The sequence below is a fragment of the Molossus molossus genome, unplaced genomic scaffold (assembly GCF_014108415.1).
Source record: "Molossus molossus isolate mMolMol1 unplaced genomic scaffold, mMolMol1.p scaffold_m16_p_24, whole genome shotgun sequence".
Lineage (NCBI taxonomy): Eukaryota > Metazoa > Chordata > Mammalia > Chiroptera > Molossidae > Molossus > Molossus molossus.
This window is the reverse complement of record NW_023425360.1, coordinates 11,635,010-11,660,742: the sequence shown is the minus strand read 5'-3', so window position 1 is coordinate 11,660,742 and position 25,733 is coordinate 11,635,010. Positions and strand designations below refer to the sequence as shown.

General features: G+C 47.6%; 1 protein-coding gene across 1 annotated transcript in view; it reads left to right on the top strand.

Annotated features, from left to right (window-relative positions):
• Nucleotides 1-25,733, top strand: part of CERS3 (ceramide synthase 3) — an 82,974-nt gene that overhangs the window by 34,234 nt on the left and 23,007 nt on the right. The window contains exons 6-10 of the mRNA XM_036278006.1: nt 6,084-6,141; nt 7,044-7,094; nt 9,181-9,273; nt 12,379-12,507; nt 15,961-16,067. Coding sequence (XP_036133899.1) covers nt 6,084-6,141; nt 7,044-7,094; nt 9,181-9,273; nt 12,379-12,507; nt 15,961-16,067 — 438 coding nt within the window. The remainder of the gene's footprint in view (nt 1-6,083; nt 6,142-7,043; nt 7,095-9,180; nt 9,274-12,378; nt 12,508-15,960; nt 16,068-25,733) is intronic.

Sequence of the window (25,733 nt, the reverse complement as noted above, 5' to 3'; positions counted from 1 at the left end):
ACTTCAGTTCCCTTCTCTGCAACGGGACAGACTCTGAACCCCCTAGGACAGTGGTCCTCAACCTTCCTGATGCCGCGACCCTTTAATACTGTTCCTCATGTTGTGGTGACCCCCAACCATAAAGTTATTTTTGTTGCTACTTCATGACTGTAATTTTGCTACTGTTATGTCTTAGGGGACCCCTGTGAGAGGGTCGTTCGACCCCTAAAGGGGTTGCGACCCACAAGTTGAGATCCGCTGCTCTAGGATGAGCCGGAGATATTATGTACTTATCTTGAAGTCCAGAAAAATCATAAAAATGTCTTAAGTGGTGTTTATTTTCTCTAGGGTCGGGGTGAGGTTGGCCCTAGTTCACAAGATGTGCTCTCTTGTCTGCAATCACACTGCAGCTGTTACATCACACTGGAGGGCAGAGTGTCGGTCCCCCCTCCCAGCACTGAGAAGGCCCATCCCCCACCCCTGCCTGTGGACGGGGCGCCCGGTTCCTGCGGGTTCACCTGTTGGCTTGGCAGGGGGGTCAGAATGGGCTGCAGCACCACGTAGGAACCTGCCGGAGCCGGCGACTTGGCTGTGTTCTGAGCACAGGGAGCTGCACTAACTTATTTTTGGTTTCACTTGAGAGGATCCATTTGTCTGTTTGTTTTCCTCTTCTGCAGAATATTGTAGTCCTCTAGGCCCTTGGTGGCAGAAACTGACACCTTGGCCTTCCTTGTTCCTCCCCCCTCCGTCCAGACGAGGGGTGAGTGGCGTGTCTGATGCCACGTTCTGCACACCAGCCGTGTTCCTTCCTGCCCGTCCCTTGAGTCCTCACATCGCCTGTGACTTTCAAGAGACATTTTTTGTTTTGATCATGAAATGGATAAGGAGCTGATATTAGACCCAAATAAACAAGCAGAGCCCGGCTGGTGTGGCTCAGTGGTGGAGCATCGACCCCTGCACCAAGAGGTCGCCGGTTCGATTCCCGGTCAGGGCACATGCCCAGGCCATGGGCCAAATCCCCAGTGGGGGGCGTGCCAGTCAATGTTCTCTCTCATCGATGTTTCCATCTCGCCCAATTTCTCCCTTCCTCACTCTCTAAAATCAGTGCAGAATGAAAAACAAGCAGAGACCTTGGGAGGCAAAGCTTTAATGGCTCCCTGTAACTGACCTGTGCCTTCGGGCCCTGCCACCCAGCGGGGAGCCTGGCCGAGTTCAGAGGCACAGACCGGGTCTTCAGCTGACACTCACTTCTCATCACAAGCGTCCACCCCTCCCCTGTGGGCAGAGGTGTATGGCCGGGTTTGCTTCTCTCTGCTTCTCTCTGAAGTTCAGCGCCTACGAGACTGGGGAATGTTTGCGCCGGCGACGTGAGCCTGGCACCTCTGAGCCACAGCACGGAGCAGTGCAGAGCGGAGCTCCATTCATGCCTTCTGGCTCGTGGGTCTGGGCCTGAAGTCCCCAGGCAGGGGCTGGTTCTCCGCCGCGAGCTGGCTCCTACCCCAGTGAAATTCTGGCGACTTCTCATACACCACAGGGTCTGCAGTCTATAAGTAATCTCTGATTGATCCTCCAGCGACAGGGTGAGGCGGGCAGGGGGGTGGGCCAGCCCTGTTTGAGGAACGCGAAGCTACACGTCCGTCTGGTTTAAGGAGTGTGCTCAAGGTCACCTGGCTGTTGCTGGGCTGTTGCGCGGAGTTCCTCCAGCTCCCTTTCTGAGGCTCTCCTGGGCACTGTGCTCCCCGCCAGATGCTGCTCCTCTTGGCACGTGGGCGAGGGGGCACTGTGTCAGGTGACTGGATCACGGGGTCCAGCGCTGGGGAATCTGGCCGTCAGTGAGTTTAATGAACGTTGGCCGCAGCCCAGGCACAAGGGAACCTCAGGTCGCCCTCATCCGTCCGCGATGCAGAGGGTCATGCTGACTGTCTGTCTTCTCTGTCCGTGGTCCTGTCCGACACTGGGCGGAGCCCTGGATTTTGAGAGGAAGTGAAAGTGGAAGGCGTGGTCACAGGCCCTCAGCGCTGTCTGTGGTTACTCCAGCCCAGTGGCAGGGGGCCTGTCCACCTGCTGTCCACGGCCACGTTTAGACGCGCGTGAGCTGTCGGAGGAGCTGCATACGACAGAGGAAGGCTTTTTGGAGGAGGCCAGACGTCAGCTGGACCCTGAGGAGGGGCCAGATTGACCCGAGAAAAGAAGGCAGAGCGGAAGGTAGTTTGTTTCAAGTAAGGCCGAGGCACGAAACGGGGGATGATACAAGTACCCAGGAAACGGGGTGGCCCCTCACCCACTGAAGTTTTATCTTCTTCTTTAGCAATGTCACAGCCTTTTCTCTCATTCAAAGAGCTGTTAAGAGTCGTTGTGAACTAAGCAGACTCAAGAGAAATGCCCAGCTGTTCAGTGTAGGGACTGCCCTATGTACCCCTGGGTGTCTCTGTGATCTTAGCAGGAGACGCCTGGCCCCGGGCTTTGAGGACGTCTCGGGGAATTCACCCACCCCACACCAAGTTCTTCAAACCACTCCCCAAGGGGCAGAGCTCCTCTGCATGTCAGGAGGTATTAGCTGCAACCCCTTAAGTTCAGTGAATTATTTACTTGGTTACTTTCTTTAACGACGGTCCCTAAACTCTGTTTCACAGCATTTAAGGATTTTGACCCACAGAGGATCCTTTATTTTTTAATCAAATTCCACATTGGCTCATCACTTCTCTTTTTAAAATAAGCATTTTCGTTTAGCAGTGAGCAGTTTACTATAAAAAGTACCTGTAATCGCCCTGGCCGGTTTTGCTCAGTGGTTAGAGCGTCGGCCCGCGGACCAGAGTCCCAGGTTTGGTTTTCACTAAGGGCATGTGCCTCAGTCGCAGTTCATCCTCAGCCCCGGTTGGGGTCATGGGGGTGGCTCCCAGTCAATGTGTCTCTCTCACATCGATGTTTCTCTCTCTCCTGCCCTCTCTCCCTTCTGCTGTATCTGAAGATAAATGCAAAATCGTCCTAGGGTGAGGATAAAAAACAAACAAACAAACAAAAAACTGTAATGTCCAATCCCCCAGTCCAGAGGGAGGAGTTGGCCCAGGGCAGATCTGCTGCCTTCTCAGCAGCCCCGCCCACCCTAGCCCCTGTCTGCAGCCCCTCCCACCCTAGCCCCTGTCTGCAGCCCCTCCCACCCTAGCCCCTGACTGCAGCCCCTCCCACCCTAGCCCCTGTCTGTAGTCCCGCCCACCCTAGCCCCTGTCTGCAGCCCCGCCCACCGTGGGTCCAGGTTCACTGTCCGGTTCCTCTGACTTGACCCTGCAGTCTCATCTTTCAGCATTACCATGGCTGCCTGACTTGTCAGTTTCTGGATTATTTTCCAGGAGCTCTCTGCCCCCACCCCCTGACACGCAGTTTTTTAAAACTCAGCCTTGCCTGGAAAAATAAATAAACAGGTTCATTGGAAGCAGTGTGAAGGCATTGAGAAGTGGGTCCTCACTCACCTTGTTCTTGGGGAAGGGTAGCTGTCCTCAAACTTCCTGGCTCCGGGCCCCTTTGTTCTCTTCAAAGCTAATACAGACCCCAAGAGCATTTGCTTGTGCGTGTCACACCTACTGGTGATCACATGGCTAGAGATGACAATGGAGACCCTTCTGACACGTGGGACCTCAGGGAACGTGTCACTAGCTGTCAGAGCGATGGCTCCTCATGTCGTGGACCCTCTGGAGGTGTCCTCTGCACCCTGTGAGGGGTGAGCAAGGGCAAATCGTGTTTCAGTGTTACTCTGAAAACAGTCTGACGTCAGGGGCCCGGGGCACACACTTTGAGAACCCCTAGCATAGTGCCATGAAACCTGCTAGGACGGATCTAAAAGAGGTAGACTTGGGTTTTACTCGTGGGTCCGAATGTCTCCGCACAGCCCTGGGTGAGCTCTGGATGTCCCTCGGCCTCAGTGTCCTTCCGTGCTCACGGTGTCTACCTGTGGGAACCAGGCACCTACTTCGTGAGCTTGCTGACACGGGGCACGTGTGCTCAGCACAGTGCTTGGCACGGGGTCAAGAGGTCAGTTATTTGAGAAACAGACTAGGAGCCCTGCCACCTGGCTTACAGCTCCCTTTGGGGCCGGCAGGTCTCACCCCTCCTCGTTCTTGTGCTTCCTGTTCGGCTGAGATCATCAGGCAGCGGAGGAAATGCCCTTGGCGTCTGTGTGGGCTTCACGGGACCAGCCGCAAGGGAGGCGTGGGAACAGGTCCCAACCAGCTCGCTTTATAAAGTGCCCTTTGGGCGTTTCTGTGGTTGAACTTTCTGAGCAGCTGAATCCTACTTTTCTCTCTCTATCAAAACAAGCCATGAAGGACAGCTGTTCATCAAGCTGATGTGACAGTGTTTAGGAGACACTGCTGGGCTCAGAGTCCAAAGACCTGTGCGTCTGCCTCAGCCGGCGCTGCCCAGCCTCGTGCGCCGGGAAACAGCCCGGTTGCCGGCTGCAAAGTGGAGCCACGCCCTCGTTCCTCCTCCTCAGTCCACGCGGGCCTCCTGCTGAAAGAGCTGTAAGGCAGTATACAAACTAAGGAACAGACGTCTTTTCTAATATTCTGCCGTTGCTTCAGCGATCATTAGATAGCATAGCAGTAATTAAAACAATTCTGCTTTGCAAAACTGTAAACAATTACAAGAGCAGACAGCAGAATGAACTGTGTGTGTTACATACCTACCCATCACAGCTTTCATAATCATCAGCTCAGGCCAGTCCTGCGTCCCCACCTGCCCTCCTCCCCCACCTGGTGCTTTTGTAGGTTGTGTTTTCCTCAGCCCCACTGAGATATGATTGACATGCAGCACACAGTGCGCGTCCAAGTAGACAGTGTATGGGCTCGGCGTACGTACACTTTGAAATGATTGCCACAAGTTTAGTTACCATGTGTCGTTTCTTAGATAGAAAAAAAAAAGAAAAGTTTTTTTCCTTGTGATGAGAACTTTAAAAAAATATTTTTCTTTTTATTGATTTTAGAGAGAGGAAGGGAGAGGGAGAGAGAGATGGAAATATCGATGAGAGAGAATGATTGGCCACCTCCTGCATGCCCCCCACTGGGGATGGGACCCACAACCTGGGCATGTGCTCTGACCGGGAATCGAACCGGTGACCTCTTGGTGCAGGGGTCGATGCTCCACCACTGAGCCACACCGGCCAGGCTTGTGATGAGAACTTTCAGGATCGACTCTCAGAAACTTTCAAATATACTATACAGCAGTGTTAACCTGCGTCACCCTACTGTACAGTACATCCCCAGTACTTATTTATCTTATAACTAGAAGTTTGCCCCTTTGACTGCCTTCATCCATTTATTATTAAAGATCACTTTTGAAGCACATATCAGACATGTATGCTTTTATCTGGAAGTACTTTGATATATATACAGCTCTGAAAGAGATACGCCGCAGTAGCTTTAGACATGTCTGCAGTGCCGGCATCATTACATAAAACAATCATTTGACAGCAGCCAATACTCAATGTGTTCATTTTTCCTCAACTGTCTCAAGTCTTCTTTACAGTTTGTTTATTTGAATCAGGATCCAAACAAGATCCATGAGTTACCATCGGGTGATATGTGTTTTAAGTGTCTTAGTTTATAGGTCTTTCTCCAAACTTGAGAAAAGGGTCTTGTTTCAAAATATACTTTCCAGAGGCAAGACCAAAACGTCTGTCCCCACAGGAATCTTTTCACTGGGAATTAAATGGGGATGAAATAAAGGATTTCATACTCGTAACATCAAATCATCATTTATTGTGTGTCAGGAACTGGGCTAATAATAATGATAATAATAATAATAAATAATAAACTGCCACTTATTGTTGCTTACTTCATACTAGACACTATGATCAGTATTTTTCATCAACTGTTTTGAGTTCTTTTTACATTTTGAGGTAAGTGGTGTTGTTTCCATTGTACAGATGAAGAAGTTAAGGCCCCCTAGGTTAAGTGACTTCCCTGAAGTTCCCGCCGTCTGATAAATGAGAGGCACAGTGGAGACCCCCGCGCAGGGTTATCCGACCCCAGACTGTGCGCGCTCTCTGCCACCCCCGGATGTCTTTCTCTTCACGTCAGCCACCTTTACAAGACTTTTCTTTCTTTCCACAGCTGGCGTTTTGCATTTTACTTAATGATTACTATTGCTGGAATTGCATTTCTTTACGATGTAAGTTGTCTTTTTGATATTTTTTTTTTATTGGAATGTGTCTTTCATTTTTAAAATGCCTGCCCTTGATTTCCTTAGGCTGTAACGTTTTCAGTAAGATAACCAGCTTTTCAACCTCCAGCGCCTCCGCAGTCTGTCTTTCAAAGCCTTCATTAAGTTTTGCATCTGCAAAGTGAATTTTTAAGCCCAGTCTCTCCCTATTTCCACTTAGGGAACTCACGCACCAACGAACCTGGACTTCTGACAGTCCACTTAACATACCTGGTACACCCCACTTTGGGGTTTCAGCACATTGTATCCCCTCTGCCGGGAATGTCTGACCCGTCCCATCTTTCTCTGCCTGTCAAGGTCCAACCAGTCTCATATCCAATGCCCCTTGTCCCATGAAGACTTCCATTACTCGCCCATCAAGACCGAAATCTCCCCTTACCATATCCACTTTGCAGTGTCTGTTCAAATAACTGTGAGATGATTTCCCCATTAAGTGATTATAAACTTAATAGTAAATGGTTCGTATAAAAAGAAAAGTCAGGCAGCTTGTAGAGACGTCTCCCAAGATTCTCTCAATTTCTCTTGAGATACTTTATTGCTGCAGCTATCTCAAGGTACGTTATTGCTACAGAAGCAGTAGTATAATCGGTTCAGAAATAATTTTGTTAGAAGAGGCACTTGTTTGGAATTATTTGCTCTGTGAGACAAGACTGTTTGGGGTCCCGGATTTGCTAGTCCAGGGGTGTGTGTAGGAGGGTGTATGACACCTACAGAGGGAGAGACGCCCCGGGGCAACAGGAAGGGGGGAGAGATGCATCTTACTGGGCACGCTGCCCCGTCCTGGTATCAGGAATAGCTTATTCCTGCTGAATCAGCCTTCGATTCTGACAAACTTATTGTTTCCCCCCCAGAAACCTTGGGCATATGACCTCGGGGAGGTGTGGAACGGCTATCCCAGACAGGTAAGGACCTCGGACCTCGTCCCTCACTGCTTCCGCCGTCAGGGCTTCATACGGTCCCCTGAGTTAGGTCTGAGTCCCTTCCCTGCCCTCTGTCCTCCTCTGTACGTCCTTTTCCTCCTCCTCTCTCGGAGCTATCCTTATTTACCCACCATTTCTCTCATTTCATTAGTTTGAATGCAGTTAATGTAATTGTGTATTTGAGTTTAAATTGACCCTCTTGCTATTGTATTTTCTTATTTGTACCATCTGATGCATTTTCTCTCTTTTTTTTGGTATTCTCTTCTTACATTTTTATGGGACAGTAAAGTTTTTAATACAATTATTTCTCCACTTCCTCCCTTATGCAGCATTTCAGTTAGGCGTACTTTTCTTATTTTCGTAATTATACTAGAGATTACCATGTGCATCCTTGAATTATTAGAATCTAATACAAATTAGTGTCCTTACCTCTTTCTTGTCACTATAAGGTCATTAGAATACGCCAGATACCCTCGTCACAGCCCTTCTTCCAAATACTAAAAACCCTACAAGTCACTCCTGTTACTGTTCTGTAAATCACCCAAGTTGTCCACACATCGATTCATACATTATTATCACGAAGTTATTATCCTTCTGGCTGAAGGGGTCCCTTTGATTTGCTTGTCTGAAATGTTATCATTTTGCCTTAATTTTTTTAAAAAAGGATACTTTTGCTGGGCACAGAATTCTGCATCAGTAGTGATTTTCCTTTGGCACTTCAAAGATGTCCTTTTGTCTGCTGCATCTCATCTGTTTCTTTAAAAATTCAGTTGTTCATTTTATCTTGTTCCTTTGAACAGTATTTTTCTTTTCCCTCTAGCTGATTTTAATGTTTTGTCTTTGTCTCTCAGCACCTGTGTTATAATACACATACATGTGGTTTTCTTTGGATTTATCCTGCTTATTGTCCATTGTACTTCTTGAGTCTGTGGCTTGATGTCTTCAGTCAGTTTTGGAAAGATTTTAGCCATTGCTTCTGTTCCTCCCCCTCTCTCCTCTCTTTCTGGAATCTCAGTTACAAGTGTGCAAATCTGCTAGACCTTGACACTACCTCCCATGTGTCTCTTACGCTTTCCCCAGGGTTTTTCATCCTCTCGTCTCTCTGGACTTGTCTGTCAGGAGACGTTTCTCCAAGGTCTCGTGCACTCTGGCATGTTTTATGAAGTGAGGCACTGATGGCCTTTGGCTCCACACTGTTTTATCAAGGTTGTTTGTATAACACCTTGTAGAATAGAAAGAATGTCTCCTTCTGAAGCAAAGGATAGACACGTTACTGTCCATGACAAAACATTCAGGTTCCCCTAGCTCAGGTTCTTCTCTGTAAACACATCCCACTGCATGTGTTTGCTTAGCCCTGCGGGATTTGGGATGGGAGTCATCTGACCGTCTTTGCTTAGCCCTGTGGGATTTGGGATGGGAGCTCCGACACAAATATTGATAATCTGGCAACTTATTACTTTGAATAATAAACTTTTTTATTTGTAATTCAGAAGTTTCATATCTTCTACCAGCATCCATGACACTTTGGCAAGCTAACTTGCAAACAGAGAAAAAAAATCTCAGACCCTGCACAGTTCTGGTTATTTTCTACTTTCATGTCCTCCAGTTCACTGGTGCTTTTTTTAGCAGTGTCTAATCTGCTGTTAACTGCATTGTCTGAGTTCTCAACTTTAGTTATTATATTTTAAGTTCACAATTTTTTTTAATTCTTTTTTTTATGAATTCCTTATCTCCACTGAAAATGTCCACCTTTTAACCAATTTTTCAAAGTTATTTTAAAGTCCAAGTCTGATAAATCCAGTTTCTTGATCACCTGTGAGTCTGTTCTCTTTCTTATTCCTACCTCCTTATGCTTGATAACTTTTGATAGAATAACTTTATTTTGGAATTCTTGTCTACCCTTTTAGAAACAAAATTCCTCAAAATATTATTTTCAGTTTTTTTTTCTCAGAAGTTGAAATATAAAGCATCATTATTTGGGGGCCTCTTATATCAATAGGTATAAACAGTCGTTTTGTCCTTAAAATGAATTAAATGACATTGACGAGAATACTCTCATTTTTCTCAGCCCTTGCTGCCATCCCAGTACTGGTACTACATCTTGGAGATGAGTTTTTATTGGTCTCTCTTATTTAGCCTGGGTTCTGATGTCAAGAGGAAGGTAAGTCTCTCATTGACTAAGTTACTTGATTCATTGTTTTCCCCAAAGTTTTTATCCCCTGCCCCAAATTTTAATCTTTAAATTATATTTTATGTGTGTTAGGTTCCAGTTCATAGCTTTATTGCTTTTTATAGCAGATAGAACAGTGCAAATTATTTTCATGCTTTGATGCCTTGGTAAGTATTTTAATGGAACATTATAGAAATATTAACTTGGAAGCTAATTGAGTCATTTTCTCAAGAGATAGAATTGAGGAAATCATTTTTAGAAGGTCTGAATACACACACACACACACACTCAGGTAGGTTGATCTTATCTTTTTCTGTTCCTTGAGGCAATAAAACCTTTGATTTTTTTATAGTAGTTGATTTCTCTTTATGCTTAATAGGGTGCATTGAGTACTTTTTTCAAAAATTAAATGTAGATATATGTCATGTCTTTGTAAACACATACCGTCAGAGACATAAGACCACTCGGAGTTGGGCAAAGCACAGTCTCCAGGTCAGGTTGCTCGGGGTTGAATCCCTTGCTTGACCACTCACAAACATCTTGAGCTAGTTGGTTAAACTCCCTAAACTTGATTTTCTTGTCTGTAGCTTGGAGCTAAAAATAGTTTCTATCTCCTCTGGTTGTTGTGAGGATTAAGCAAGTTAAACCATATGAAGCACTTCCTGGTATACAGTAAGTGCTCAATAAATTAAGCTATTATTATTATCATGTTTACTCTTTGACTTTGGCCACAAGGAAACTGGAATTTTTATGTTTTCTAAAAAAGCAGTTGTATTGAAATAGTCACATACCATACAATTCATCCATCTAAAGTGCATAATTCGGTGGTTTAGAGTCTAGTCACAGAGCTCCACAGTCATCACCACAGTGTTTCAGAACATTTTCATCACCTCAAAAATTAATTCCTTTAGCAGTCAGTTCCCATTTCTTCTAAATCCCCCAGCCCTCAGAACCACGCATCTATTCTTTGTCTCTATGGATTTGTCTCTTGTGGAAATTCATAGAAATGGAATCCCACAATGTGTGTTTTTCTGTATCTGGCTCCATTTACTTAGCTTAATCCTTTCAAAGTTTATCCACGTTGGAGCAGGTGTCCGTATTTCATACCCTTTTAAAAAAATGGTCCTTGGGTGGATGTATTGCCTTTTGTGTATCCACTTACCAGTTGATGGATATTTGGGTTGTTTCCACCTTTTTGGCTGTTATGAATAATGCTGTTATGAACATTCATGTACAGAGTTTTACATGGACATATGTTTCCATTTCTTATTTTTTATTATTTTTAAGTTTGTTGACTTTTAAAAAAATGTTTGTATTGATTTTTTTTTTTTTAAGAGAGAGAGAGAGGAAGGGAGAGAGAGAAACATTGACATGAGAGAGAAACATCAATCAGTTGCCCCCTGCACACACCCCACTGGAGATCAAGCTAGCAATTTGGGCATGTGCCCTGAGTGGGATTCGAACTGGGACCTCTCAGTCCATGGGGCGACACTCAGTCCACTGAGCCACTCCGGCTGGGCTGGATGTATGTTTCTATTTCTCTTGAGTATATGCCTAGGAGTGGAGTTGCTGGGCTATATGGTAATTCTATGTTTAACCCTTTCGGGAACTGCCAGCCTACTTAACAAAGCAGCCACACCAGTTTACATTCCTAACAGCAGTGTACAAGGGTTCCAATTTCTTCACGTTCTTGCCAAAGCTGCTGATTGTTTGTTTGTTTGTTTATTTATTTTGTTAATTGTCACCCGAGAGTATTTTTCCATTGATTTTTTGTTAGAGTGGAAGGGAGGGCGGAAGAGAGAGAGAGGGAGACAGAGAGAAAGAGAAAAAACATCGTGATTGGTTGCCTCCTGCACCACCCTGATTGGGGCCTGAGATAGAACCTGCAACCCAGGTACATGCCCTTGACCGGAAAACGAATCCATGACCCTTTGGTCCATGGGCTGAAGCTCTAGTGGCTGAGCCAAACTGGCCAAGACTGTTTCTCTCTCTCATTGTCGCTGTCCTGGGGGGTGTGTAGTAGTGTCTCATCGTGGCCTTGCTTTGCGTTTTCCTGATGAAGTTGAGCATATTTCCGTGTACTTCTTGGCCGTTTGTACATATTCTCTGCAGAAAACCTTTGAGTTTTTGATGCTCAATTGTGGTAACTTTTCTTAGCCTAGATTAGCTAATACAGTTATTCCACTTTTATGTGTTACCTCTTATTTCAGTGGTTGTGTAGTTTTGTTTCAAGTCTATTTTCCTTTTGGGAATTAGACACAGAATAAACAGTAAGTGCAAATGTATATAGGAATATGGTTGTGTGTGTGTGCGTGCGTGTACATAGATCCAGTGTGGGGCGTCGGGAAGAACCACGTATTTTAGGACTTAGATGACAACTGTTCAGTGGTTTCTCAAAGTTAAGTGACTTTTCCTGGCCGGTGTGGCTGTGGATTGAGCGTCGTCTCATGGACTGAGAGGTCCCAGTTCCATTTCCGGTCAGGGGACGTGTCCGGGTTGCAGGTTCAGTCCCCAATAGGGGGTGTGCAGGAGGCAGCCAATTGATGTTTCTCTCTCATTGATGTTTCTTTCCCTCTAAAAGAAAATCAATTAAAACATATTAAGCCCTGGCCGGTTTGGCTCAGCGGTTGGAGCGTCGGCCTGCGGTCCTGAGAGACCCGGGTTCGGTTCCCGCTAAGGGCGCGTACCTCGGTTGCAGTTTGTCCCCGGCCCTGGTCAGTCGTGCGGATGGCAGCCACTCGATGTGTTCCTTTCACGTCGATGTTTCTCTCTCTCTCTCTGTTCCTCTCCCTCCCTCCCACTCTACCTGAATAAAAGATGGAAAAATGTCCTCAGGTGAGGATAAAAAAACAAACAAAAAAACATATTAAAAAAAAAAATGTTAAGTGACTTTACCAATGAGGATAATTCTTGTCCTATGTCCTTCATAAGGATTAAGTTTAGAATTAAAGTGAAAGTTTTTACAAATTTCAAAATGTGTAGGTGTAATTTAGTTTTTAAATTATTATTATTATTATTATTATTACTATTAGCTCTTCCAGTGATTGGGAAGTAACTGCATTTTCTCAGTGGTTTCCATCTACCCCTCATGTGCAGGATTTTCTGGCTCACGTCATCCACCACCTGGCCGCGATCAGTCTGATGAGCTTCTCGTGGTGCGCCAATTACATCCGCAGCGGGACCCTGGTGATGATTGTGCACGATGTGGCCGACATTTGGCTGGAGGTACACGTTCGCCGCTAAAACACTGATCACAACACGACGTCCTGGGTTCCCGTGGGTTCTCACAGGAAGAACTGTCTGTGAGCGACTTAGCAGGGCTGTCTGTCCTGAAAACACCCCAAGCCACAGAGGTCTCCGGGTCCCCAGTCCTTCAAGCTCAAAGACATGAAACCTGTAGGTTTTGGTTCCCGGGTCTGTTTCTCCACACTGCCGGACGGAGAGGTTACTTGTGGGAGTCGCATGCAGGTGGTGCAGGGAGTAGGCTGGGACACCTGAAGATGGGGTGAGCTCTTTCCCCTTCAAGGCAAACTTGGACTCATGTCACCATGGCTTCTTAACATCGGACAGCACCACGTACTCACGGAAGCCAAACTGAACACCCACTGGGTGCCTGCCCTGCGCTGATGCTCCTCCGTTCATTTAAATGACATGTAGTTTCTAAGGAAGGATGTTTTGGAACAGGGGACGTTAGAACAAGAGTCTTCCTATTCCCAAACCACACAAAATATGGGAACGGAGCAAAATCAGGATGGTTTTCTCCACAGGGTCCGCTGTGTGTCAGGGCCTGTCCACCTGAGGCAGGGTCTGAGCCACTCTTCCCAGAGACACTGAGCTTGTCAGTGAAATAGTCTCACTCACAAGGAAGCTGGGGAGACGCTGCTAACCCACTTCTCATTCACAATTGCCTCTTGAAGAGCTAGTAACGGAATATAGGCTGACATGCAAGAAATGAAATGAAATGTAACAGGATCTTCTTCTTCTAGTTCTGGGTTCAGCAAGCTTTTTGGTAAAAGGCCAGGGAGAGAATCTAGCGTTGTGCACCCCATAGACTCTCTTGTCACATATCCTTAGTTTTTTTTTATCCTCACGTGAGGACACCTTTCCAATTTTTGTACAGATAGAGTGGGAAGGAGAGAGAGGGAGAGAGAGAGAGAGAGAAACATTGACGTGAAAGGGACACATCGAGTCCACGACCAACCAGGGCCGGGGATAAACTGCAACCGAGGTACGTGCCCTTAGCGGGAACCGAACCTGGTCTCTCCAGGCCGCAGGCTGACGCTCTAACCGCTGAGCCAAACTGGCCAGGGCCACATATTCTTAGCTTTTCCTATTTTTCTTTCCTTATACGCCTTTAAAAATGTGGAAACCATTCTTAACTCAAGAGCTGACCAGCGTTTTAGCCCCCAGACTGGACTGTAATGTGCCAAACCCTGTTCTAGACATGACCAGAAGTCATTGGAAGCCATTTCAAAGCAACTGGCTACTATTGAAACGCTAGCTGCACAGGGCATTTTGTTTCTTGTCTGTAATCCGAATTAGACATGCAGATCCCATTCTGAAGGTCAAGATCATTATCGTTGCATCGTTGCTCCGGGACAGCAAATGGCTTAGCCAAGCGACCGTGCCAGTTTTTCCATGTGTCGCTCTCCGAATGTGGCCATCTCTGCTGTGATCGTATCTCAGTGACCCTGCCTGGAAATGAAGACCACATGGGCCATGACTTAAGAATGTTATGCTACGCTGTTGCTTCGAAACCCTCCAGTTCAATTGCCTGTGGTGTGTGCCCACTGTGAAAACAGCTTCATTGTGTTATTTCAAGGGAGTTCGATGTTGGAAGTGAAAATAAGCCCAGGGTTGTCCCTGCCAGCCCTCCCCCACCCTGCCGTGGACGCAGCGCAACTCCTTAGGCAACGGGGCAAAATGGCTTGTTTTCTGTCCTCCACTGTAACGTGAGAAGCCGTACCTGACCCGTAGGGCACGCTGTCACGTTGAGCTCATTACTGTTAGAAAATGTTCCGAGGACCTTTGGGGAAAAGCAAGGCGAATGGAATGTCACACTCAGAGGTCCTTCGTGGGTGAATGATGAGAGCAGCTCCTGCTTGCGGTTGGCGATCATGAATCATTCCGGGTTCGCCCGTGGCGGGCCACACGAGGGCTCAGTGAGCAAGGCCCGTGCTGCCGTCGGCTGGTGGCGGGGACAGCGTGCGGCAGGGGCCCGGGCCCGCTCCGATATTCTCCGGGGTGCCTCGTCCACAGCTTCCCCGGACCGTTTTTCACATGTTTGTCCTCTCAGTCAAGTTCTAATTGAACCCAGACGTGGTACGACTTGTGCGCCTGTTTAGACCTTCCAGGGATGGGGACTATTAGTCTTTCATAACCCTCCAGACAGTTGTGGGCCATTTCTTAGCTTTTTCTTTCCGAGGAGAAACAGCCTCAACGTTTACCATTTTTACTTATAAGAATCCCTTTCCCTCCTCCGTGCATCTCCTCGTCCTCGCTCACTGTGCACACGTTCAAGTTCAGATCCAGGCCCAACACTCTACCAGAATCCTGACTGTCGCTGAGCCAAGGAAAGGGGGCTACTTGTCTGACACCCATCTTTGTACAGTCAGAATGGGCTGTATGTTTGCCCCAAAGAGAGGGCTGTCTTCACACCTGTGCACGTCTCTGGCTACCCACGCTGGCCTGGCCTCTGGCCCTCAGGCAGTGCCCCCCTCCGATCCGGCACTCACGGAACTAGCCTTCCCTCCACGCCGTCTGCCGCCACCGGCACACTGCCTTCTAGTTCAGCAATTGAGACCGTTCCCGTTGGGCCCCCTGCCAACCCCATGGCTTAACCATGCCCTTACCCCGTGGTAAGGGTGCAGCATGCACTGTGACCCTTCCTGAAGTGTAAAGACGTAGCCTTTCTTGTTCCGGAGGGGCCTTGAGCTTCTGGGGTGATTTCAGCCCTGAAATGACCCAGGCCTAAGCCACGCTCCCTGGAGGGATGCGCTACCCTCAGCAACTCTTACCCACCCCAGCCCAACTCCAGACACGGTCCCGTTCGGCCTTGGGCCCCACTGGACAATGGGACAGAGAATCCCCATCAGTTAACCTGCTAAGGCCACATTAACCAATGCTTTCTGTAGTTCTTCTCGTTCGACACAGATAATAGAAGCAGTGCAGGTCAGCATAATGTCAGTAGAGAAAATCAAGTGCCTGAAACCTGATTTCAACCAGGACAAGGCCCAGGAGGTGCCTCCATGTGCCTTCAGGTGGCTGCCTCGTTCTGTCTCGTCCCCGTGCGCCCGGCTCAGCCCAGCGCCTCACGCGTGTCCCCGCTGACCTCCCGGGCAACGGAGAAGTGAAATACACGCCCAAATAAAGTGCACGTTCCGAGCAGCTGTGCTAACTCGTCGTGCTGGGGAAAGACAAGAGCGATATCTTAACATATCCTTTTTATCTGAACGTATTTTGACAAGACAGAGAAGAGTGTAGCAGACCCAATGGACCCATCCCCACTATGACGGTGACCACTGTCGCAAATCGTGCTTCGTCTATGTCCCCGTTCACGCGCGCCCCGCCCAGGTGGTTCTGAAGCGGGCCCCAGACACTCCATCACTGACAAACCTCCCACTCAGAACTCTGTGCTCGCACCATTTTATCTGAACGCGATGCCCGTCTCTTTTCCAGTCTGCTAAGATGTTCTCCTACGCTGGGTGGAAGCAGACCTGCAACAGCCTGTTCCTCATCTTCTCTGCCATCTTCTTCATCAGCCGCCTCGTCATCTTCCCCTTCTGGTGAGTACCCGAGACGCGCGCCCTGCCCCTGGGCCTGCGCGGAGGCGGCCTGCCCTTCACATCGGCGCATCGCCCCTTCTTTCGTGGTCCCCAGTTCCTGGTGCCGAGTTCGGCTGGAGAAACGAATGCGAAGGGGGCCGTTGTTACATTAAAATGAAAACACCGCCTTCCACGGTGGACGAGGCTTAGAGCAAAGGGAGGGGGAAGCACCAACTCTTCCTCTCCGCCTTGTTCATGAATATGGATCTTTCTCGGGATTAACATTTTTTCCAGTTATTCCGGTGAAATGTCCTTGGCCAGTTATCAGCTCTTTAACAGAGAGGCATGCGCTGTGTCGAAATTACAGTAATTATAACCGCCATTAATTGTATGCCAGCCACCTGGGCCAGGCCCTTTGTGTATCTTGGCACCGGTGTGCGCAACAGATTGAACGCAGGTGCTGTCGCTCAGTTTGTAGATGAGGAAACTGATACTTGTCGCAGTTCTCAAAACCACTGGTCCCAACAGTGGTTTGCGTATCCTTTTCACGCTGATTGGCGCTCGATCAGGCTGTTGATGTTCTCGACCCAAAGGCTGGCGACGAAGAACCCAGGCTGTGTCTTCCCCGACAGTCATTCCTTTGGCAAGCATAAATTTCCCTGCGTTGACCGACAGAAAGCAGGAGAAAAATGCGAGGAAGGCTTTGATGGTTTGGAAGGAGCCGTTTGTAACCAGCCATAGTTTGGGGCCAGTCTGGGAGTTTCAAATCCTCGCAGCAGAAAAAGTAGTGCTACTGAAGATCCCAAGTTCCAGGGGAAGGGGATGGAGCGTGGGTTCCAGGCCGGGCTCCTGGGAGATGAATAGCCCTTGACTAGCCTCTAGGGAGGCCCGCCAGAGAGGTCAAAGCACGCTGTCCTTCCTACGGAAGCCTGTTACATTTTTTAAGCACGGGCTGGATGTCTTGATAGGACATTTTCTGGAGAGGAGAAGCAGTGGTTAAGTTTACGGATGCAAGTCAGTCCTGAGTTCAAATCCTGGCTCTGCACTTACTACCTATGCGATCTTGAATAGATTAGATCATTTCCCTGTGCCTCGGTTTTCTCATCTGTAAAATGGAAATAAGGGTTGTCACGAGGCTTAGCTGAAGTAATACACATAAAATAGCCTAGCACACTGTCTGTAACCTAGTAAGGCATTCAGCAAATGCCAGCTATTATTACTAAAATTATTAAGGAGTCTTTCAGACTTTGGAATTTAATCTGGAACCAGAGCTGAGGGCCATGTTTATTATCTTCTTCTTGGTCGACAGATCACATTGCCATCACTTTTACTTTGGCTGAGCAAGTGTGTTTCTGAAATCAAAAAATTTCACGATAGTAATCAACGCTGGCATAGGTATTGACCTGCAGGTAACAGTTGAGTTGTGGCTTTTCACGTGGCTTTCATGGGCCTCTATATCCAGGGTTTGCCCATCGACGGCTCCTCCTACGTTCCGTGTGTTCCAGTTACCTGTAGCCGCATAACAAACCATCTGAAAATGTGGAGGCTTAAGACAGTGGTGAGCAAACTTCTGTAAAGGGCCATAGAATAACGACTTTAAGGCTTCGAAGGCCACATATGGTCTCTGTTGCATATTTTTCTTTGTTTTGTTTAGTTTCTTTTAAAATGTGCCAAACCCAGCTTAGCTCACAGGCTGCAGAAAAATGGGTTGCAGGCCAGATTTTGCCCACAGTTCATAGTTTGCAGACCTCACTCTTAAAAGCATAACATTTATTGATTATTATTATCTCTTATGGTTCTGGGAATCGACTGGCCTCGGCTAGATGATTTTCATTCATGTGGTTACAGTCAGATGGTGGCTGGGAAGTCAGCTGAAATGTTCTTGAAGCCTTTCCTCACTCACATGGTTGAGGTAACACATATATAATCAGCCGGCTGAGGCTGATTGTTGGTCAGGGCCTCAGCGGGGCCTGTCGGCTGGAGCACCTACACATGGCCCCGCACTGGCCGGACCTCCGCACAGCATGGCAGCTGGGACGCTGGTGAGCAGCGCGAGAGGGGCGAGGCGGATGCTGGCTCTGTTTCTATAACCTAACTTCAGAAGTCACGTCAAGTCACTTCCAACCTCATTTTGTTCATTGGATCCAGCTCATGGTTAAGGGAAAGAAAATTAGACTCCATTTCTTTTCTTTCTTTCTTTCTTTCTTTTTTTTAATTGATATTTTTCGAGAGAGAGGAAGGGGGAGAGAGAGAGAGAAACATGGATTGGCTGCCTCCTGCACGCCCCCCACTGGAGATTGAGCCCACAACCCAGGCATGACGGGGAATCGAACTGGAACCTCTCAGTTCATGGGATGATGCTCCATCCATGGAGCCACACCGGCCGGACTAGACTCCACTTCTTGATGGGAATCGTTTCAAAGAATTTGTGGACATATTTTAAAAGCACACAGCAGGGGAGCTGTCTGTCTGGCGAGCCCTCTGAGAAGCCTCTAAATATTGCTGTTGTGGTTGACTTTTATTTAGCAATGAGGACACTCAGCTCAGACTTCCCACAATGTCTCAAAATCCACGCGCAGGCTTACTCTTGCCCCATAAACCACCGGACATCGCGTTGGGGTTGGGTGACTGTGAAGGTGGACTGTTTACTTTCCCGTATGTCCTTGACTTTAAAAATCCTGCATTTGAGAGCTCATTGTCCTGCCAGTGTTTCTGGTTTCAGGGAGAAATGGTCCCATGTAATTGGCATTTTCCTGGTCTCGATACCTCACTGGGTTCAGAGAGCACCCACAGCACGGCTGGCTGGCTTCAGGGAGCTCGCTGATCGTCAGTAAACCAGTATTAACAGACTTGACTGGAGAAACTTTTTTTTGCCGGTAAAACTTTTTTCTGCACTGACGTTGACTGGTCTGCACTGTTTGGAAGGTTGAAGAAAACCTCACCAGGCCATTGGACGTTTGGGAGATGCATTTTCAGTGTGTTTTGGAAGAATCAGCTGCAGCGTATTGCTCGACTCAAACAGCCTCCCCATAAGCTTGAGCACGTCACATAATCAGCTTGCGATTCCTTGCTGTTACCGGTTCCAACAGTCTTTGCAGCCCTGCGCACTCGTTTGTCAGGGCTGTTTGATTCGGCCGGGTCTGCTGGGGTCACCAGGGCACACACAGCACGCACGCGGCAGACCCTTCGGCATCCAGACGTCTGACAGGTGCTGTGGGCGGCAGTTTGGAGTCTGGCTGCTCTGATCTCTCCAGATGCCCTTGTTGCACACTAGGGGGTGAGACGAAAGGTTGACTGGGGCCCTGTCGTGTGGCTTAGTTGGTCGCGCATTGTCCCATGCACCCAAAGGTTGCCAGGTTCGAGTCTTAGCATACATGCCCAGGTTGTGGGCTTGAGTCCCAATAGGGGGTGTTCAGGAGGCAGCTGACCAATGTGTTTTGTTTTTGTTTTTTTTTTATCCTTATCCGAGGACATATTTTGATATTTTGTTCAGATAGAGTGGGAGGAAGAGAGAGAGAGAGAAACATCGACGTGAAAGGGACACATCGAGTGGTTGCCACCCACACGACCCAACCAGGGCCAGGGACAAACTACAGCCGAGGTACGTGCCCTTAACGGGAACCGAACCCGGGTCTCTCCGGACCGCAGGCCGATGCTCTAACCGCTGAGCCAAACCGGCCAGGACTGACTGATGTTTTTTACATCAATATTTCTCTCTCTCTCTTCCTTCCTCTTCTTCTCTCTAAAATTCATTTTTAAAAAAAATTTAAAAAACCCAAACCGTTGAGTCGGGAGAAAGCTGACCGATCTGAAATTTTTCCGGAAGCTTCTCGGGAAAGAACTAGAGCTCGTGCATTGTACTTGTCTCTCTCTCTTGGCTTCCCCTTCGTTTTCCCGAGCCGCTCGCACAGTTGCTTTCCGTAGTGATTTCCTTTTGTCTTCGTACAACTGCGTCCCTCCCCTCCCCTCCTGCTCCTTACAGGGTTTCGTGTAGCTGATTCTCAGGCAGGGTCAGCCAGAGTTGATGACAGTGGTTCTGTAAACATTGTTACTCTCCCCATTAGGGACAGCGTCCAGTTGGCATTGTCCACATTGCCTCCATCAAATTGCCTGGTTACCCCATCTGTCTGCATTTTTATTCAAAAGTATTTAAATCTCAGGCGTATGTATTTTCACGCTGTATTCCCAGCTATTGTTTTAAAATAATGACTTCTACATTTTCAAATTACTGGATGTCATTTATCTACTTATACAAAGCCACGAGTCTAGAAAGACCTGTGGAAGTTAGGGAAATGACTCTCTGACTCCTGGCAGTTTTCCTCCATAAAAGGCAAGAACAGGTAATGGGTTTGGCCCAGGCTGGCCCAGCTGCAGGTTGGGAGCTCTTTCAACCGAGGTTTACAGGTGGCTGGCTCATCGCTTCATTTCTGGAACTCACCACGGCGTGATCCCTTCCTTGTGGCTGTTCCTAGTGGCAGTAGGAGGCACCTTTGTATCCACCACTTTATCATTACAGTTGAAGACTATTAATACTGACCTATTTTTTTTTGGATTTTCCAACAAGAAAATAAAATCACCTCCAACTGTGAATAATATTCAGATCCGTAGCTCCAAGGGTAGATACACTTGTGGGAAGTTTATTTTTTCCACCAGACCTCAGACTTCAGCTCTCACTGGTGTAGAAAAATGGTACCCTGGGGAGTTTCACGTGAAAGGGAATATTGTGGGTGATGAGAACATATAAATACTTGGAATGGTGATCAGAGAGAAAACAGTTTTTTGTTTTTGTTTTAATCCTCGCCCAAGAATTTTTTCCATTGATTTTCAGATAGAGTGGGAGGAAGGAGGGGAGGAGGTAGACAGAGAGAGAGAGAAACATTGATGTGAGAGAGACACATCAATTGGTTGCCTCCCACACGACCCCAGTGAGGGCCAGGGATTGAATCACAACCAACGTATGTGCCCTTGACCAAAATCGAACCCACGACTCTTTGATCCACCGGCCTTTGCTCTAACTGCTGAGCCAAACCGCCCAGGGCAAGAGGGCAGTTTTAAAGAGAGAAGAGAGAAGAGGAAGCTGAAAGCATCCAGCTGTGCTCTAGCTGACGTTCGTCAGAAGGAGGCAACAGTGAGGCCACCATGGGCCCTTCTGTCCTCATAAAGCCTGGGGCCTCAGTGCTGAACGAGGGCTAAGTCAAGGGCAGAGCATGGCCTTATGGTGTCATGCTCAGCATCCATGACCTCCTGGGATGGCGCAGGGCCCCGTGCACAGCTGCCGGGGAGTAGGAGGGTCTTGTGCAACGTGAGACTGGCTCTGCTGAAGCTGGGCCACTCCCTCGAGCCACCACTGCAGATGTGTATCTCGAACCGGACTTTCCAGTTACACACCTTGTGCGGGAGACAGTGAGTTTCACCACATGTTTGTTCAATGTCTTGTTCAACATTGTGCCCTCAGCAGAACTTCCCTAGCACCCCACATGCCTGGCACTTCTGCTGTTTATAAATGTGTAAAGAACAGCAACGATAATCATAATCGCTCTTCTTCAAATCATAGAATTTTAGGATAAGGGACCTTATTCACAATTTAGTCCAATTCCCTTATTCATTTATTTATTTGGAAATAATTTCAAGTTTATTGGGAAATTTCAAGTAAATCATAAAGACCTCTCACAAATCATAAAGCCCTTTACCCAGATTTACCAGTTAGCATTCTGTTCTGTTTACTTTGTCATTCCTTCTCTCTCAGCTCTCTCTCTCTCTCTCTCTCTCTCTCTCACACACACACACACACACACACACACACACATTTTTCTGAACCATTTGAAAGTTGCAAACGTCATGTCCTTTTAGTCCTAAATACTTCTGTTTTATTTCTTAGAACAAGGACATTCTGTCACAGAATCACAGTACAGTGGTCAGTTTCAGGAGACATGGCAATCCACCCTCAGTGTTCCAGTTCTGTCAGTGGATCCAGTAATGTCTTTTACTGCCTTTCTCCCTCACAACCGATCTGGACCAGGATCACATGCTGCAATCAGTTGTCATTCACCTGGAGCAAGTCCTTCCTCCTCCTTTGTCTTTCATGTCATCAACATGTTTGAGGCATTTAGCCCCCCTTTTTTTTTCTAGGTGAGGACATAACATATTTCCAGGACCACACAGCTACAGCTAGTTAGGAAGAACCAAGACTAGAAATAGGACATTTGAAACACAGCACAGATATGTTTCAAATTAAATTACTAATTTGGATGATTAAGAGCAGGCGTCACTTGCCTTCCCTAAGTATTTATGAAGTTTTCTTCCACTGCACACTGCACATCTTTGAAATGTAAGATAGCAGTTACTCAACTGTGGACCAGTATTTGTTATCTGAACAGGCTTACTGCTCACACCTACAATTAACGAGAAAAAAAGGCCTTAAACTTTGTTTCTATTAGAAAGTACAGATTTTTGGCGGCTGCCTTTTCTACCCCATAAAAAAAAAACTGTTTATACCAACAAAGTGATTAGAAAACAAAACAAAACAAAACATCTAAACTCCAGCAGTAAAAAGAGTGAAGATGAGAAACAAAACCAAAGTGGCAAAGGCCAGCCAAGCTTTGCCGGCCCCGGACGGTAGTGGTGGACAGAGCAGAGCGGCTGCAGGAATTGAGCCCGCAGCCCCTTGGCATCTCTGAGAGAGGGACCCGTGGCTGTGGGGTAAAAGAATGTACAGGCGTTGCCCTGGCCGGTTTGGCTCAGCAGTTGGAGCGTCGGCCTGCGGTACAGAGAGACCCGGGTTCGGTTCCCGCTAAGGGCGTGTACCTCGGTGCAGTTTGTCCCTGGCCCTGGTTGGTCGTGCGGGTGGCAGCCACTCAATGTGTCCCTTTCACGTCGATGTTTCTCACTCTCTGTCTTCCTCTCTCTTTCTTCCTCCCGCTCTATCTGAACAAAAAATGGAAAAATGTCCTCGGGTGAGGATAAAAAAAAAAAAAAAAAAAAAGAATGTACAGGCGTTGAATACAGCGCATGCCTGTTTCGACCAAAGTGAAAGGGCAGGTGTGTTTCTTTCTTTTTCTTTTCAGTTCTCACCCGAGGAAATTTTTCTATTTATGCTCAGTCAGAGTGGGAGGGGGAGAGAGGGAGAGAAAGTCAGAGAGAGAGAGAGAGAGAGAAACATCAACATGAGAGGGACATATTGACTGGTCGCCTCCTGCACGACCCCGACGAGGGCCTGGGACGAACCGCAGCTGAGGTCCATGCCCTTGACTGGAATCGAACCCATGACTCATTGGTCCATGGGCCAACGCTCTACCCCTGAGCCAAACCGGCCAGTGCAGGTGTGTGTGTGTCTTTCTTTTCCCATTCCTCTTTTATTGAAAGAGAAGCAATTGAGATTGAGCGACTGGACCGTCCTTTAGTGAGGACACCGAGACCCGTAGGAAGAGGTCCTGAAGCTGCCACTGCAGCCCTGTAGTCCGCTGGCCCCAGGGTCAGAGGGGCTGCTCCCTTCCGAGCGCCGGTGCCCTTCTTGGGGGCCCTGTCCCCTCTGTCCTGACGAGAATGCTCAGGCGCACAGGGTCCCATGGCCTCTGAGCCTGCGCTTCCTCTCCAGGCGGCTCCCTCCTCTTCCCCACTCGGCAGAAGGCCCAGCGGCCAGGCAGCACTCTGTGAGCTCTGCAGCAGGGTGCTGGAGAGGTCCCGGCAGCACTCTGTGAGCTCCGCAGCAGGGTGCTGGAGAGGTCCGCGCAGTGACAGCAGTAGCAACACGGCAGCCCCCCGATGTCCGCAGGGCTTGTGTTCCGAGACCCCAGTGGGGGCCCGAGAGTGCGATGAGTACCGAATCCTGCCTGTACTATGTGTTTTGCCCCTGCACACACGCATCTGTGATGAAGCTTAATTATAAATTAGGCACAGTTGAAAGGGGGAAGGGCATTCCAGGCTGAGTACAGAGTGAAGCGCAGAACTGCCGAAAGACCCAGCCATCAGAATGGCAAGTGGCTCCCGGCATATGAGTTCCTTCGGACCCTTGCAGAACGCGGGTTCGCATTGCGCAGGTCCACCTGTGCGCAGGTGTGTGTGTGTGTGTGTGTGTGTGTGTTTTAAGAAATACTTTAAATGCATTTTGACTTCCTTATAATTTTCTTAATAACATGTTCTTTTCTCTAGCTTATTTTGTTGTAGGAATGCAGTATATAAAACATGTAACAGGAAATATACATTCATTGACTGTTGATGTTAGCAGTGAGGCTGTTGGTAGTTCAGATTTGGGGGAGTCAAAAAGTTATGTGGATTTTCAACTGTGTGGGAGGCAGGTTCCCCTCATGCCCATGTTGTTCAAGGGTCAAGTGTGTGATCGTGGGTGTGAGCAAGGCCTTGTGAAGCATAACTTGGAGGCTAGCTATAAAGAAAACAATTGGTTACAAAAACACTTCAAAAACTGCCCTGGCCGGTTTGGCTCAGCGGTTAGAGCGTCGGCCTGCGGTCCGTCGAGACCGGGGTTCGGTTCCCGCTAAGGGCATGTACCTCGGTTGCAGTTTGTCCCCGGCCCTGGTTGGGTCGTGTGGGTGGCAGCCACTCGATGTGTCCCTTTCACATCGATGTTTCTCTCTCTCTCTCTCCCTCCTGCTCTGTCTGAACAAAGAATGAGAAAGTGTCCTCGGGTGAGGATAAAAAAAAAAAACAAAAACACTTCAAAAACTAATTTGCCAAAAAAAAATCATAAACAAGGTTAAAAGAATCTGTGTTGTGATATTTAACATGATTTAAAAATAATGTTGTCCTTAATATATAAACAGCATTTATGAATCAACAAAAACAGCCAACATTTCAGTAGAAAAAATGGATGCCACAAAGAAGCAGTTCACAAATGTTTAAATAAAAATAACCAAACTAATACAGCTCTGGCTGGTTTGGCTCAGCCGTTAGAACGTCGGCCTGCGGTCCAGAGAGGCCCGGGTTCGGTTCCCGCTAAGGGCACGTACCTCGGTTGCAGTTTGTCCCCGGCCCTGGTTGGGTCATGCAGGTGGCAGCCACTCGATGTGTCCCTTTCATGTCGATGTTTCTCTCTCTCCCTCCCACTCTGTCTGAACAAAAAATGGGAAAATGTCCTTGGGTGAGGATAAAAAAATAAAATAAAAATAACCAAACTAATATATATACATAGATGAAATAAAATGCAAATATCATAAATAAAAATGCAAATACCAGCCATGCAATGTTGTGGACAGAGGCTGACAGAATACCTGGCCTAGATCTGAGGAAGCAGGTGTTCTCGTACACAGTGTTCTTTACAGTGTGATGAACATTTGGAAAGAATGTAAATGCCTATCAGTAAGGCATTCAATCAACTGATAAATTGTGATAGCTGTGGATGGATTTCTGTGCAGCCATTGCGCAGGGTGAGTGTGGGCGGCAGGCTAGGACTCACAGGGCCAAATGTAGCCCAGGAACGGTTTCTGTTGATAAAGTTTTATTGGCACACAGCCACACCCTTTGATTGAGGCAGGTATTGTCCATGGCTGCCTTCGAGCTATAGTAGCATGGTGGAGTGATTGCGTAAAGATCAAATAGCCCAGAGGCCTGAAATTCTGTCTGTTCTGTTACAAAATGCTTTCTGACCTCTGATATGTGGGTTACATACATGGACATGGAAAACTCTCTCTAACATATTATTGAGTGATAAAAGCAGGGTACACAAATCACATG